The sequence below is a fragment of the Mobula hypostoma genome, chromosome 6 (assembly GCF_963921235.1).
Source record: "Mobula hypostoma chromosome 6, sMobHyp1.1, whole genome shotgun sequence".
Lineage (NCBI taxonomy): Eukaryota > Metazoa > Chordata > Chondrichthyes > Myliobatiformes > Myliobatidae > Mobula > Mobula hypostoma.
Window position 1 is genome coordinate 128,152,822 of NC_086102.1, and position 15,497 is coordinate 128,168,318.

Sequence of the window (15,497 nt, forward strand, 5' to 3'; positions counted from 1 at the left end):
AATATTACAACGAAAATGAAGAATTGGAGGATACGTTCGTTGACAGCATTGTAAGAAGGCAGTCCATTATCTACCCTGTGTGTCTGACTGTAAGTGAACACAGTCAGTCGAAAGAACACAGCAACACATTTCCTCCATCGATAAGTATTACGAACTAACATATAGTTTTATAATACTGTAGTAGTACTGGTAGTGTTCTCATTTGTTCTGCATTTCATTTAAAAATGTAATTTGTTACTCAGTTTGTCTTTTTTTAATATATAACATATATATACCTTTTTAACTATTTCCCCCTCTGCCATCCAACTTCCAAATGAACATTGAATCCATGAACACTACTTCACTTTATTATTTGTTTTTGCACTATTCTTAATTTCACTATTTAATATACATATACTTACTGTAATTCATTTTTTCTATATTTATCATATATTGCATGGTATTACTGGCACTAAGTTTACAAATTTCACAACATATTCCGGTGATATTAGAACTGATTCTGAAGTTGCAAACACAGGGTATAATTTTGTGTATCCAGTAAGAAGACTCTGCATTAACATAACTGAATTAGTTCCCAATTCAGTAAGTTAGCAAGAAACTTATTCCATAGGTTGACTGCAACCACTCAATTAAAAAAAGGAAACTTTAAATATCTTGTTCCATAACTTCAGAAGAGTGTGTCATCAATACACAGCAATGAAAGATGAACCAAAATAGATAAGAGACCAGAGGAGAGGCAGTGCAAAATATTTTTTTTGATGAGAGATGTTCAGATAGACAGGGTTCATCTACAGCATAAGGTACTGCAAGTTATCATGCAGAATCAGTAAGTAATTAGGAAAGCAAATGGTATGTCAGAATCCTTTTGCAAGAGGATTTAAGACTTTAAAATGTTGCTGCAATTATAGACAATCCTGATGAAACCACACCTAAAATACTATGCATGTCTGGTCTCCTCACCTGGTGACAAGGGAATGCAAATAACTTTATATATTATTAAGGGAAGAGCTGACACAAGGATAGTGCAAGGAGTGAAAAATTATCACAAACTTATTTAACACTAGGCCAAAGCAGAAGGTGCCAGAAAGCCTGCTCCTGGTTCTATTTCTTGTTTTATGTCAGAGTTCACATATGATATTCAAAAAAAGATAAATCATTCTGCATTAAGAATCATTCAGCTTGTTCAACACTGAATAACTTGGCTTCAACTGCCTTATTCTTATAAAACAGGAGCAGGATCTTTGCTCTTTTGGGTCCATGCCAACTCAAAAGGGAACAGTCCCATTAGTATCAGTTTCTCTCACCTTTCCCTGTATCCCTGTAACTTGTTCTTGCTCACCCATGCCCCTTTGATAAATTTTGCTATAATCTGCACCAGGAGGGAATTTGCACTGGCCAATTAACCTATCAGGCTCTTTTGGGAAGAAACTCAAAACACATGGCTACAGATTAATCAGACCTCTTCATATAGATATTATTTGATCAAGTCCCAGATCCCTGAAACAGCAGGGTTAACTGTTGAAACATACTGCTACTCTAACGTCCTCTCCAATATTTCAACACCTTTGGCAAGATGCAACAAAATCCTGGCCAATATCCTGGTGCACTGGTAATATACCAAGATGCACTGTAAATCTGCATTACTGAGTTGTAGTTCTATTTACTTTATTGATACAACACGGAGTCGGCCCCTCCAGCCCTTTGAAGCACATTGCCCCAGCAACCTTACAACCCCAATGAACCCTAATCTAATCACAGGACAATTTGAAATAACCAATGAACTAACCCAGTACATCTTTGAACTGTGGGAGGAAACTGGAGCACCTGGGGAAAACCAACACATTTCACAGGGAGGACGTACAAAGACTCCTTACAGAATGGTGCCGGAATTGAAATCCAAACCTCCGGAAGACCCCGAGGTGTAAAAACATCATACTATCTGCTGTGCTACCGTGGCGCCCAATGTATGTTAAAGAGTACTACTTAGCTGAAGCTCCACAACCTCTTCTCCTTCTTGTTTTACGGCGGTTGGCACCCAGCCTAATGGTGCATTACCACCACCTTCTGCTCCTGAGTGTGCAATAGACTTACATTCTAAATCCCTTCACCCAATCACACACACACACACATACCCTAACCTACAATTTATCCTCCTATCTTTGGCCATCCTAGTACCCTACCCCTGCTTATCCATCATATCCTATAAAAAACCCCTGCACCCCTCCACAACCCAGCAACCTCATGCTTTCTGCCAACATGCAGAAACTCTTGTAGGTCCAGATGGAGGCAAGTGATTTGTGGTGAGAGAGTGGGCTGACAAACAAGCACCCAATTGAAATTTACCTGTCTTCAACATGTAAAAGACTAATGGATAGCCCCAAACTAAAATTTAGTTCCTGTGCAACACACAAAGTGCTGAAGGAACAAGCCAGACAGCATCTATGAACCTGTGGCTATCTCATTCACAAGTAAGAAACCACCCGATAATGAATCTGGCAAAATGCAATCAATTCATCACAGGTACTCTCATAGGGGGACATTACACCTTTGAAATACCATGCCAAATTCAACGTTCAGTGCCAACCTTGTGTCAGGTTGCTTTTCAGATGCTGCTTACGTTTCCCAAAATACTGTTTGTCTTTTGCCCTCCCCAGAGTACTGAGCCTCACTAACATGCTGCTGGTTGGTACAATGAGCAGAGAACCCATGTGTGCCTTCACAGAGCAAAAGAATGTCTCAGAGTGGATAGAGGATAGATGTCCTTATAGATTATAGAGAGTCAATATGATCCCCTGGACTGAAATAAGGTACAAGGAGAAATGGTGATTCAGAAGAATCCTCAGAGTATTTCTCATTATTTGTTTTACGGTCTTTTCTGTTTTCCAGTCTAAGAGTCTACATGCTTGGGAGAGGGCAGCAGTTTGAAACTGCTTAGTCATAAAGTTCCAGGCAAGAAGAGTGAGGTAAATTGTTAATTTTATCTGTTTCTGACAGATAATTTGATATCTGTCAATGAGATTTATTGGAATATTTCCCCAGTTAACCACAAAGCCACAGTTTCACTTCATTCCCACAGACCATTGAATCAAGCCAAAAATTCATGATACCAATTCGCTTTACCATTACTCCATTTAATGCTCACTCATGTATCAATAGGCTATCCTACTTAAAATAACAAACTTCAAAAAGAAAGTCTGATGGCAGTCTTCCAGCTTGTCGCAACATATATTAGCTTTACACCTCAAAATACAATTGCTAATTCTATGTCCTTCTCATTAAAACCAAGCTAACAGCATTAATAGTTCTACAAGGTTCCTGCTTAACAGTAGTTCCCTCAATTTCAGCAGCCACTTTTTTTTTGAAAATGTTTGCAATTTTGATCAAATACATACCTTGTTGGAGGTCTATCAAAATCTACATCAAGAAATTTTTCATATGTTCCAACAAAGCTCTCCAGCCAGAGTTTAAGGTAGTCCGGGTCCTTCTGAAATCACAAAAAAATACAGACAGCATAAATTCAAGCTTTTACCATCCTCACTTGAGCAGCCAATAGAAGAAACCAAGATGAACATATATAGTAAATGTCAGATCTGGTATGAAATCTACATTTCTGGTACTTTTGTTTCCATGCAAATTCACATATTAAAGAAAGATTAGCTTTATTTGTACATCAGATCATCAAAGTTCAAAGTAAATTTATTATCAAAGTCTACACCATATTAAAACTTGAAATTCATCTTCTTGCAGGCAGCCAACAACACAAAGAAACACAACAGAATCCATGAAAAACCCGACAAAACAAAAATGGACAAAACATCCAATGTGTGAAACAAACAACAAATTGTGCAAACAATAAAAAAAGTAGACAAGTAATACAGAGAAAATGAACCAGAGTCCTCAAAATCAGTCCACAGACGAGGTGCTAGTCCAGCGCTGAGGCGAATGAAACTGGCCCAGGAGCCCAACAGCTACAAGCCACAGCTCGGAATCAGTTCAGCGCTGAGATCCAGAAGCCCCCGATGACTGCAGGCCACAGCCGCCGAGTCAGTTCAGTGCTGTGAAGCTGGTCTAGAAGCCCAACGGCTACAGGGCAACAACTACTCCTGAACCTGGCATCTGACACAGAGAAGCTGCAGAAAGTTGTAAACTCAGCAGCTCCATCATGGGCACTAGCCTCCCCAGCATTGAGGATACCTTCAAAAGATGATGCTTCAAAAAGGTGGTATTCCTCATTAATCACCCAGGATACAACCCACTCGATGGAGGCAGCAAGAAGAGAGGGAGACAGGTCAATCCAAGGCAGATGGTACACTTAGGCAGGGGATTCTGGCTGACACAGAGACGCGAGCCGAACACCAGTTCCTCCTCCAGCCTCAGCACTTAAATCAGCAAAACATCAGTTCGTTTTCCACTCTGTTCTGAGTCCCGACACTGCAATCTTGCCTGACATCTGCTCCAGCAATGACCACCATAGCTGCATTCTTGAGAGCTTAGTTTGCCGAATCCTTCAGGAAATGGCAGAAATGCCAGATCTTTCAGATGGTTCAAAAGCAAACATCCCAAAGGGAAATTACTGGCTACTGATTACAGTGATCATAATCCAGAAATATATCCAGTACAGTAGCTAGTAGTTTTGTGAGCTGCCTGCAAGACATCGCCATATGGATCATGGAACCATATAATGAAATGTATCATTTGCATCTACAAACATACAACCAATACAGTTTGCAGATGTGCTGGGGCAACCTTTAAGAAAGATATTGATGCAATTACAAAGAAGACATGACAGCAGGTATACTTCATTAGAAGTTTGATGAGATTTGGTATGTCAGCAAAGACACTTGCAAATTTCTCCAGGTGGACTGTGGATTCTAACTGATTGCATCACCGTATGGTATGGAGGAAACACTGCATAGGATCAGAAAAAAACTGCAGAAAATTGTAAACTCAACCAGCTCCATCATGGACACTAGCCTCCTCAGCATTGAGGATACCTTCAAAAGGCAATGCTTCTAAAAAGGTGGCTTCATCACTACATACCCCCATCACCAAGGTTATGTACAGGAGACTGAAGAAATGCACTCAATGTTTCAGGGACAGCTTTCTCCCACCATCAGACATATCTGAATGGACACTGAACCCATAAACACCTCACTCTTTTCTTCCTTTTTATTTAGCTCTCTTCTTGCAATAATTACTTCATTTAATTTCTTACACCTGTTATTGTAATTTATAATTTTTTACTATTATGTATTGCAATATACTGCTGCCACAAAACAACTAATTTCATGGCATATGCCACTGATATTAAACCTGATTCTGATAAGTGTCGCCAAGCCTCTGGTGCCAACATAGCATACCCACAACTTACCGACTCTAATCCACAATCTTTGGAATGTGGGAGGAAACCAACATGATCATAGGAAGAACATACAAACTCCTTACAGTCTCCTTACGGGGAAATGAACCTGATTTTCTGATCACTGCATTACGCTACTGTGCCACATTATGAAGCATTTGATACGTTTGTGTAAAATTATCCAAAACTACTAATTATATAAAGTCAGGTGGTGGTATGACCTGTGAGGAGGATGCAGAGGGGCTTCAGGGAGATGCACAAAGGCTCAGTAAATGGTCTGCATATGATAGACTGAACATAAAGTGAAAAACATGTAGTGATTCAATTGTGTAGAAAAAAATTAAATGTAGTCTATTTTAAATGAGGTGATCAAAAGGAGGTGATGTTCAATCTTTTTCAAAATAAAATCACAGATATAGCAAGCAATTAGGTGGCAAATGCTATGCCACTGTTCAATGCAAGAGGATTTGAACACAAGAGTAGAGACATCACTGTACATTTTAAGGGCGAGTGAGATCACCATTGAATAGTGTGTAATTACTGGTCCCTTTACCTAAGGGAAAATACATGACAGAGGAAGTACAACAAAGTTTTATCGACTGATTCCTCAGTAGGGAAGAAGTTGTCCTATGCAGAAAGACCGCATGCTCAGAAATTTAGAGGAATGAAGAAACATACTAAATTCTTAAACGCAGGGTTGATAAGCAATCAGCCATTCCAGACAGAAGTAAGGCGTTTCTTCACCCAGAGCTCTGTAAACCTTTGGTGTTTTCTACCCAAGCAGGGGGTGAGGGCTCAAGAAAAGGGTGAACAGAACTTTGGCCATTAAGGGAACAGAGACATATGGTGTTAGTGCAAGAGAGTCATGTTGAGATGCAAGATTAGGTATGATCATGGAGCAGCCATAAGGAGTTAAATGTCTCTACTTATTGGGAGCATTTGCATACTCAACAAAGGCTGAAATGCCAGCTAAAATTATGTGATCTATAAAGTGAGCACTTGTTACATAAACCAATCCTAAAGTCACTGTGCAAATGCATTAAAGGTTGGGAGCATTATAATTTTGCTATTCATGTGAGGCACTGGCAATCTACTTACCACAACAAAAAGTAAAACCCAATAAAATTGCAGTATATGAATGTATAATTATCACGAGAAAGAAACATGTTGCAAAATTTACTAGAATTATTTTATTCAAAAAGGAATGACTCTCTGATATTCAATAAGGCTTACTTTCATTCTCATTTACATTCTTTCTCACCTCATTCGAAATTTAGAGGCAATGCCCACTGACGTACATGAGTATTAAAATTGTAACCCAATCATTTGAATAGATAATTCAATAGAGTGAATTTGTCATGTTATACTGAGCTACCCTATTACACCATTACTGAGTTAGCATGCTTTTTAAAGATTTCATGGTTTCAGTTAAACTGCTTGCCATTAAACCATATGGTGTGCTCCATTTGGGATTTGCTGAAGGACATGGGAGGGTGGGGGGCAGTTTTAGTTTTTAATCAATAGTGTGTTTGGTCTTTGAAACTCACTGCCAGAAGGAGGTGATGGAGTCAGAAACAATCACCATGTTCAAAAGACTTAAATAGGCAGGGTACAGGGATATGGACCTACTGGAACTCGTGTTGATAGTACAAAGGTCTGTATAGATATGGTAGGCCGAAGAACCCATTTCCATTCTGTATATGGATCAGAATGTTGGACAATATCTAGTAACATGAGGAAATGAATTGAAGCAGCAGAGGTGTGGGTTTTGAGGAGGATGCAAAGAATATCATGGACGAGACGAATATCTAATGAGGATATCATGAACAGAGCAAACACAAAAAGAGAAATAATGTATGAGATCATGAAAAGGCAACGTAACTTCATTGGACATGTGATTAGGAAAGAGGAGTTAGAATGCACAGTAATTATGGGAAAGATTGAAGGGAAGAAAGCAAAAGGAAGGAAAAGACAAATGATGATGGAGACAGCAGCCAAAGAACTGGAAATGAATACCAATGAATTGATCCAATTGGCCCGAAACAGGAGTGTGTGGGCCATGGCAGTCAAAGCTCAAACTGGGCATGGTGCCTGATGATGATGATAACACCCCAAGACATAATCCGAAATATTACATCATGAAAATTAGCATCTTACATCATGGATGTTACATCATTTAGCCTCTGCTGTGCTGGCTTCTTGGAAAAAGAAACTATTAATTCTTGCCCTATTGTTAGGTGGCAGAGTGGAGAGACATTTCTACCAAAGGAGGTGCAAGGTGCTACTTCCCTCCACTGGCCTGCAGGTCACCCTTGGGCAAGGTGTAGCACCTGATTAGCCAACCCCCCCCCCCAACCAATCAGGGATCAGGGTCACACAAAGCCATGGGATGGTCGTATGAGCACTGGTGCACATCACAAGTCCTGGTTATGTGACCACTGACGCCAGGCAGATAATTTCTGAAAAGTATTGATAATGGCTGGGGTCACCTGTCTTGTAAAGACACTGCCCAAACCACTTCTGAGGAAAAATTTGCCAAGTACAATCACTGTCATGGATAAGACTGTGATCACCTGACATCATGATGATTGCTTACTTGCTCATCGGCAAGGCATTGGTATTTTTGGTTTCATCTTTTACTGAGTAATTTGTATTCACTGATCATAAAAAATCTTGTCCTGAGATGTTGCAGTCATATTTCCACCATGGACAAAACTGTGTAAAACTGAATTAGCTACTGATAAGGTTTTATTCCTCTGTTGTTTACAGTGCAATATTTGTAAATATCAAGCAGTAATTCAACTAGGGAAATAAAGAGACTGTGCCAGCTCACAATTCCACTCATTTTCCTGTAATCTATCTCCATCAATTCCCTCTACATTCCACCACCTAGCTACTCCAGAGGCAATTTACAGTAGCCACTTAACTGACCTACCAACAACTTTGGAAAATGGGAGGAAAATGAAGCACCTGGGGGAACCCACATGATCAGAGGGAAAACAAACTCCACACAGACAGCACTACACAGCAGAATTAAGGCCAGCTTGAGCCACCAGGCAAAAACTGTATTAACTGTGTTGCAGTGCCAGTGTCCTATCATGCTTTTTTTTGTATATAAACATACACACATTATCCACAATGCAGTGTTGCAATATGTCCAAAATATTGCAGGACTTGCTATGACTCAACGAGTTAAAGCTACCCCCAGTCATTGCTCATAAAAGTATGTTCTGGTCCATGTGGTGACATCATGGTGGAAAATCTGGCAAATACATTCTCTCATTTGCAAACATACACAAAGGTTTCGTTCACACTGTAGATTCAGTTTGTCAAAGTCACAACCCCACCATTCCATCACCGCCCCCCCCACCCTCAACACCTATTATCATTTTATGAAACTGAAGGAACATTAGCTCATTCAAAAATCAATTATAAATAAACCAACCACAGAAACAATTTTACAAACTGTGGCTTATTTCAACTTGAAAGAATCGGAAACCATTCTTTCCGACACACTACCCAAACATAGAAATGTCAGTGGTTCATGGTAACTGTTTGGGGCATACACATCACTTAAACACAAAGCAACAAAGTTAATTACTGTTAGCAAAATTACTATTTTCAATGGGTGGAACTGCAGACATGATGTGGCAAATTAGCCACTGCCCTGTCACTGATACTGTGGAGGCAGACTCCATGTGCTTGCTTTGTGAATAAAATGACAGAATATTAAGCATGGTTACCGCAAAATTGATGATACAAGCTGGTGAGGTAATAATTAAAAATTATAATTGTAGAAGTGATAGAATAACAGCAATATTCAAAAGCTACAACTTAATACAAAGGAAAATTCATCCCCATCAAAGATCACTTTGGTTATAACGTTTTGCATTTAAGTAGTGCCTTTCATGAAAGTCTCTCATGCACTTTAAAGTTAAAGTACCGTAAAACGCCGATTGTTAAGGACATTTGCACTTCAGTGGTGCTAGATTAACAGATTTTCTGAACTATTGGGTATTAATCATAATGCTGTACACCCATTCCATTTCTGGGGTTTCCACAACCAAAGGTCTCACTGTAAGCAATCTTGATCTTGTTATTTCATACTCGTTATTTATTGATATTTGCACTTGCACAGTTTGTTGTTCATTGATCCTGTTTAACAGTTACTGTTCTCTAGATTCGCTGAGTGTGCCCGCAGGAAAAAGAGCCTCAGGATTGACATGCATGAACTCTAATAATAAATTTTATTTTGATTGCTACTCCTTTTAATATTCAAATATATTTTTCATTCACTTTCATCTTTCATAGCAGCATAACAAATTTTTCAGCAAACCCGGTAAGTTTAAAGTGGCTGGAAAATATATTAACACTTCGGATCCAAGTTCCAACCACTAGCCTTACACATTTCTGACCTGCTGTTCCAGACCCCAATCCCAGCCACACAACACACCCACAGTCCAGAGCCTGCTTCTGGCCACATGTCCTGCTTTCACTCTGGAATCACCATTCACAGCCCGGAGCAGTGAGTGAACCATCAGGATTTCCAAACAAGACTATTGGGAGTCATCAAAAGCACAAAATAGCAATGTACTAATAGTCAGACAACAGGGCAAGTAATGTTGGGATTGGGAAATGACACAACCTAAAATATTTTATATTCCCTTTAAAGGGCAAATACAATTCAAATTTACTTGATTAAGCACTTTGTTATTTACATAATTTATTACAGGTTATATGCAACTACAAGAATGGCATAAGTCATCACGCCGCCATGTCATCCCGGACTCCTGTGTTTTTCTTTTGATTTGTTTCTGTTACAAAACATAACAGTTGTTTACAGTTTGTTATCAAATACCAGGGGGTCAGCATAGTTTCTGAAAGCAAAGCCTGTGTCTGCAACTGAGCAATGGACAATATTACGTGAATGGGAAGCTGACTGTGGACTTCACAAAGACTAAGATGAGGGAACACAAACCAATCCTCAGAGGGATCAGAAGTAGGGAGAGTGAGCAATTTCAAGTTCCTGGGTGTCAACATCTCTGAGGATCCCCACATATGGATACAGCCATAAAGAAGGCAAGACAGCCAGCTACATTTCATCAGGAGTTTGAGATTTGGTTTGTCATCTAAAACACCCAAAAACTTCTACAGATGTACGGTGAAGAACATCCTGACTGGCTGCATCACCATCCTAAATGGCGGGGGGGTGGGGGTGTTGCTACTGCAAAGGTTCATAGTACACCACAGAGATTTCTAAAATTAGTCAGTTCCTTCAGGGGTACTAACTTCAGTAGTATCAAAGACGTCTTCAGGGAGTGAAGCCTCAGAAACCTGGCTTCCATCATCAAGGACTCCGACCACCCAGGACATGCCCCCTTTTCATCGTTACCATCAGGAAGGAGATACAGAAGGCTGAAGACACACACTCAGCAATTCAGGAAGAGCTTCTTCCCCTCTGCTATCTGATTTCTAAATTGACATTGAACCCACGAACACTACCTCACTACTTTTTTTTACATTTCTGTTTTTAAACACTACTTAACACACACACACACACACACACACACACACACACACTATATACTAGACACACACACACTGCAATTCAGTTTCTTTTCTATAGAGGTTTCCTCCGCCATCCGAACATGAAGCGTTCCTATGAAACGGTTTGTAAGCTAAGTTTGTCATAAAGTGAAGAAGTAATTACCATTTATTTATATGGGAAAAATTTGTGAGCGTTCGCAGACCCAAAAAATACCCTACAAGATCATGCCAAATAACACATAAAACCCAAAATAACAGTAACATATAGAAAAAGCAGGAATGATATGATAAATACACAGCCTATATAAAGTAGAAAAACTTCTCTACAATCATTGCCGCACTGTCCACCATAGCGAAAATCTCACACAAGCGCTCTCGGCAGAAACACTGTCCAGTAACCTTTAAGCTATGAAACTGCCAAATCATATCAAATAACACATAAAAATACACAGCCGATATAAAGTAGAAATAATGTATGTACAGTGTAGTATCACTTATCAGAATCGGGAAGACAGCAAGCACACTGATGATGATGTGTTAGGCTGAGTCGTCGGAGGTTGGGGTGGTGCAGTGGTCCCCAACCTCCAGGCTGCCGACTGATACCGATCCGTGAAGAATGCAGTGGTGCAGCAGTGGCCCGGATGCACCCAGCACATCTTTAAGAAAAAAGCCGAAATAAACAAGCTGATTAATTAGGTGCCACCCGGCACGTTAAGTGTCGGCCCAGATCAGAGGCAATGCAATCGGCAATCGCCTCTAATGTGGGCCGACATTCACGTGCCTGGCGGCACCTAATTAGCTTGTTTATTTCGGCTTTTTTCTTAAAGATATGCTGGGTGCATCCCGGCTACTGCTGCACTGCTGCATTCTTCGCAGCAATGTATCAGAGGTTGGGGACCACTGGGGTGGTGGCACACTGGGGTGTCATCTCATCGTCGTCTGTTTCCATTAGGACAGGCAGGTCATCTTCTTCTATGTCTGCCTGCCTCGATGTCGAAGGTCGACGTTCGTCGTCTGCTGTTGCTGATGTGGAAGGCTTGAAAAACGACAGTATGCTTGACTGCTTAGCCTCACACATTTTTTTAATCATACAGTTCTTTGTAAGCACTCAAAACCACCCTGCAAATATGCCCTAAACCTAAGCACCCTTTCAAAATTAAAGTCGTACTTTTCTGCAATCATTGCAGCGAAAATCTCACACATTTGGTTCACGTTCAGTTCCTGGACGACTTCACTTTCGGTCCGTTCACTACTGCATTCAGTTTCAATTGTTATCCTTTCCTCTTCCAATTGCATCAGCTCTTCATCCATCAGTTCTTGGTCATGGGATGCCAAAACCTCTTCAACATCATCTTTGTCAACTTCCACAAGGCAAACTCATTTTGTCCTTACTTCGTTCACCACTATATCTAGTTTTACGCTAAGTGTAACACCCTTACGAGCTCTTTTAGGCTTTTCCAATACCTTAGAACTCATCTTGCTAACGGATACTCAAAATAAATTGACATCAAGTACAGATGCTCACAGGGACGTGTTTATGCAATGCCGGCTGGAATGCAGTTCCGGGGAGGAGCTTGGTTGCTCAAGGCTGGCGCTGCCTTTTTCACACGCTGCCTTTTTTCATAACAGTGAAAACACCTTCTGTTAGCGAAAACAGGTAACTAATGTAGGTCTTTAGTAACAGCGAGGTTTCGTAAAGCGAACGTTCAAAAAGCGGGGGACACCTGGCATATATCATGTCTTACATAGTACCGCTGCCGCAAAGTTAACAAAGTTCATGAAATATGCCTGTGATATTAAACCTGATTCTGAACTGGACTCCAATCTGGGAGCGAGCAGTCAGGAAATTACAACAAATTCAAGCAATTGTCACCCTTTGTATCCTTCTCTCAAAATAAACTTTGCAACTAAGGTGCGGCAGATTACTATAAACTGAGCTCATGAAACACATTTCAATGGAAAGGGTTACAGAATAACCAGCACCTTGACCTACTTTTGAAGGACCTTGACCACAAGTCAGTAAAAGATTTACAGGTGTCCCCCGCTTTTCGAACGTTCGCTTTACAAAACCTTACTGTTAGGAAAGACCTACATTAGTACCCTGTTTTCGCTTTCAAAAGGTGTTTTCACTGTTACGAAAAAAAAAGCAGCGCGTGATAAAAGGCAGCGTGCACCCCGAGCAGCCACTCTCCCCCTGATTCTCGCCGGTATTGCTTATAAACACGTGCCTGTGAGCAGCCGTTTGCAAGATGACTTCTATGGTATCAGAAAAGCCTAAAAGAGTTTGTAAGGGTGTTACACAGCGTAAAACTAGACATAATTAAGCGTTCTGATCGTGGTGAACGAAGTAAGGACAACGTGAGTGTGGCTTGTGGAAGCTGACGAAGATGATGTTGAAGAGGTTTTGGCATCCCATGACCAAGAACTGACAGATGAAGAGCTGATGCAATTGGAAGAAAAAAGGATAACAATCGAAACCAAGTGAGTAATGATGAAGTATGACTTTAATTTTGAAAGGGTACATCGGTTTAGGGGATATTTCAAGGATGGTTTGAGTCCTTACAAAGAACTGTGTGATAGAAAAATGCGCGAGGCTCAGCAGTCAAGCAAGCATTCCACATCAGCTACAGCAAATGACGAACCTCGACCTTCGACATCAAGGCAGGCAGAGATAGAAGATGACCTGCCCGCCCTAATGGAAACAGACGATGACGAGATGACACCCCAGTGTCCCACCACCCCAACCCCCAGGCCACGGACAGATACTGATTCGCAGAGAATACAACAGTAGCCGGGAGGCACACAGCACATCTTTAAGAAAAAAGCCGAAATAAACATGCTAATTAATTAGGTGCCGCCGACACGTAATTGTCGACCCAGATCAGAGACGACGCAATCGGAAATCGGCACTGATCTGGACCGACAATTATGTGCCGGGCGGCACCTAATTAATTAGCATGTTTGTTTCGGTTTTCTTCTTAAAGATGAGCTGTGTGCCTCCCGGCTACACTGCACCCCTGCATGCTTCGCGGCAATGTATCGCTCGGCGGCCTGGAGGGTGGGGGCCACTGCACCACCCAAACTCCGACTCAGTCTAACACACCATCATCAGTGTGCTCAGCGCTGTCTTCCCGATTTCAGAAAGTGATACTACACTGTACATACATTATTTCTACTTTATATAGGCTGTGTATTTTTACGTGTTATTTGGTATGATTTGGCAGCTTCATAACTTAAAGGTTACTAGAGAGCACTTGTGCCATGTTTTTGCCAACAGTGCGTGAGATTTTCTGCCGACGGCACTTGCATGAGATTTTCGCTACGGTGAACAGTTCAGTAATGATTGTGGAAAAGTATTTCTACTTTATATAGGCTGTGTATTTATCATATCATTCCTGCTTTTACTATATGTTACTGTTATTTTAGGTTTTATGTGTTATTTGGCATGATTTGGTAGGTTATTTTTGGGTCTGCGAACGCTCACAAAATTTTTCCATATAAATAAATGGTAATTGCTTCTTCGCTTTACAACATTTCGGCTTACGAGCCATTTCATAGGAACGCTCTACCTCCAGATGGCGGGGGAAACCTGCACTCACACTTTAAAAGTGGAATACCAACAATTTCTATATAAAACTTGTCAACTACCTAGTATTTAAAAACTTTTCTTAATCTCTTTGGTGCTACAACTTCCAATTCCTTTCTAGTGCCTAGATGTAAACAAAGTTGTCTAAACTGTGAGCAGTAAACGGATGGTAAACATTAATCAGTGCCCAGTCTCACAGCCTTTCCCTTTCATCCCTCAATTTATCGATTGAATAATTAATTTATTACAATAAAGATTTTGAAAGCCATAAGTTTTTCTTTATATTGTCTAATAAAATTTGGTAAGAATCTTAGCAGAATAAACTGGAAAAGTTCAACAAAAAAATCTGCTTCTGTAATTACAGAATTAAGCCTCCTCTGGGATTCAAACAATGAAAATAGAGTACATGATGTAACCTATAACTGGCTTTAGTTATGAAACTGCTTCAATTCTATGTGAAACAATTCATTAAAAATTATGGCAGATGGTATGATTGTATTCACCTTCGCAAGCGATTTCTTCCAGTTACAACATTTTATCCTCTTTAAAACAAACCCCAAGAACAATAAAACAGCCAATATTTACAACATTGTTTCTCCTTGCAGTTTTTTCTCCTACTATTTCCACTCCATCCGGCTTTGTAGATACGACTCATTTTGGGACATGCTTTTAAAGTGATGTCAGGAAACCTAGGATTGGTTTCCCTTTTCATGCTAACTCCTGATGGAACTGATAGCAAAGTACAATGTGCAGTGCTCTATTTCTGATCATTAAAGTAAAACTTCACATCCCTCCTGCTTTACTTTACGTCCATGACTGTTATGAAGCAAATTAAGGAGAAAGCTGTATCTCCATGTTGCCACTCGTCTCAGTCAGAACTTTCAAGATTTTAGCGTCTTGGGCACAAAGATCCAGCACAGCAGGACAGGGAGGAATGCCGATTTACCTTTTAATCATTTTTCAGGTGAAAGTGCAATGCTGAGGCCTTGTTGGCCTTCTGGGTGT

At 40.4% G+C, this 15,497-nt stretch overlaps 1 protein-coding gene across 3 annotated transcripts in view; it reads right to left on the reverse strand.

Annotated features, from left to right (window-relative positions):
• nbeal1 (neurobeachin-like 1) overlaps nucleotides 1-15,497 on the reverse strand; it is a 283,397-nt gene that overhangs the window by 206,505 nt on the left and 61,395 nt on the right. For all 3 annotated transcript variants that reach the window (XM_063051669.1, XM_063051668.1, XM_063051667.1), the window contains exon 2: nucleotides 3,393-3,484. In XM_063051669.1, coding sequence (XP_062907739.1) covers nucleotides 3,393-3,484 — 92 coding nt within the window. The remainder of the gene's footprint in view (nucleotides 1-3,392; nucleotides 3,485-15,497) is intronic.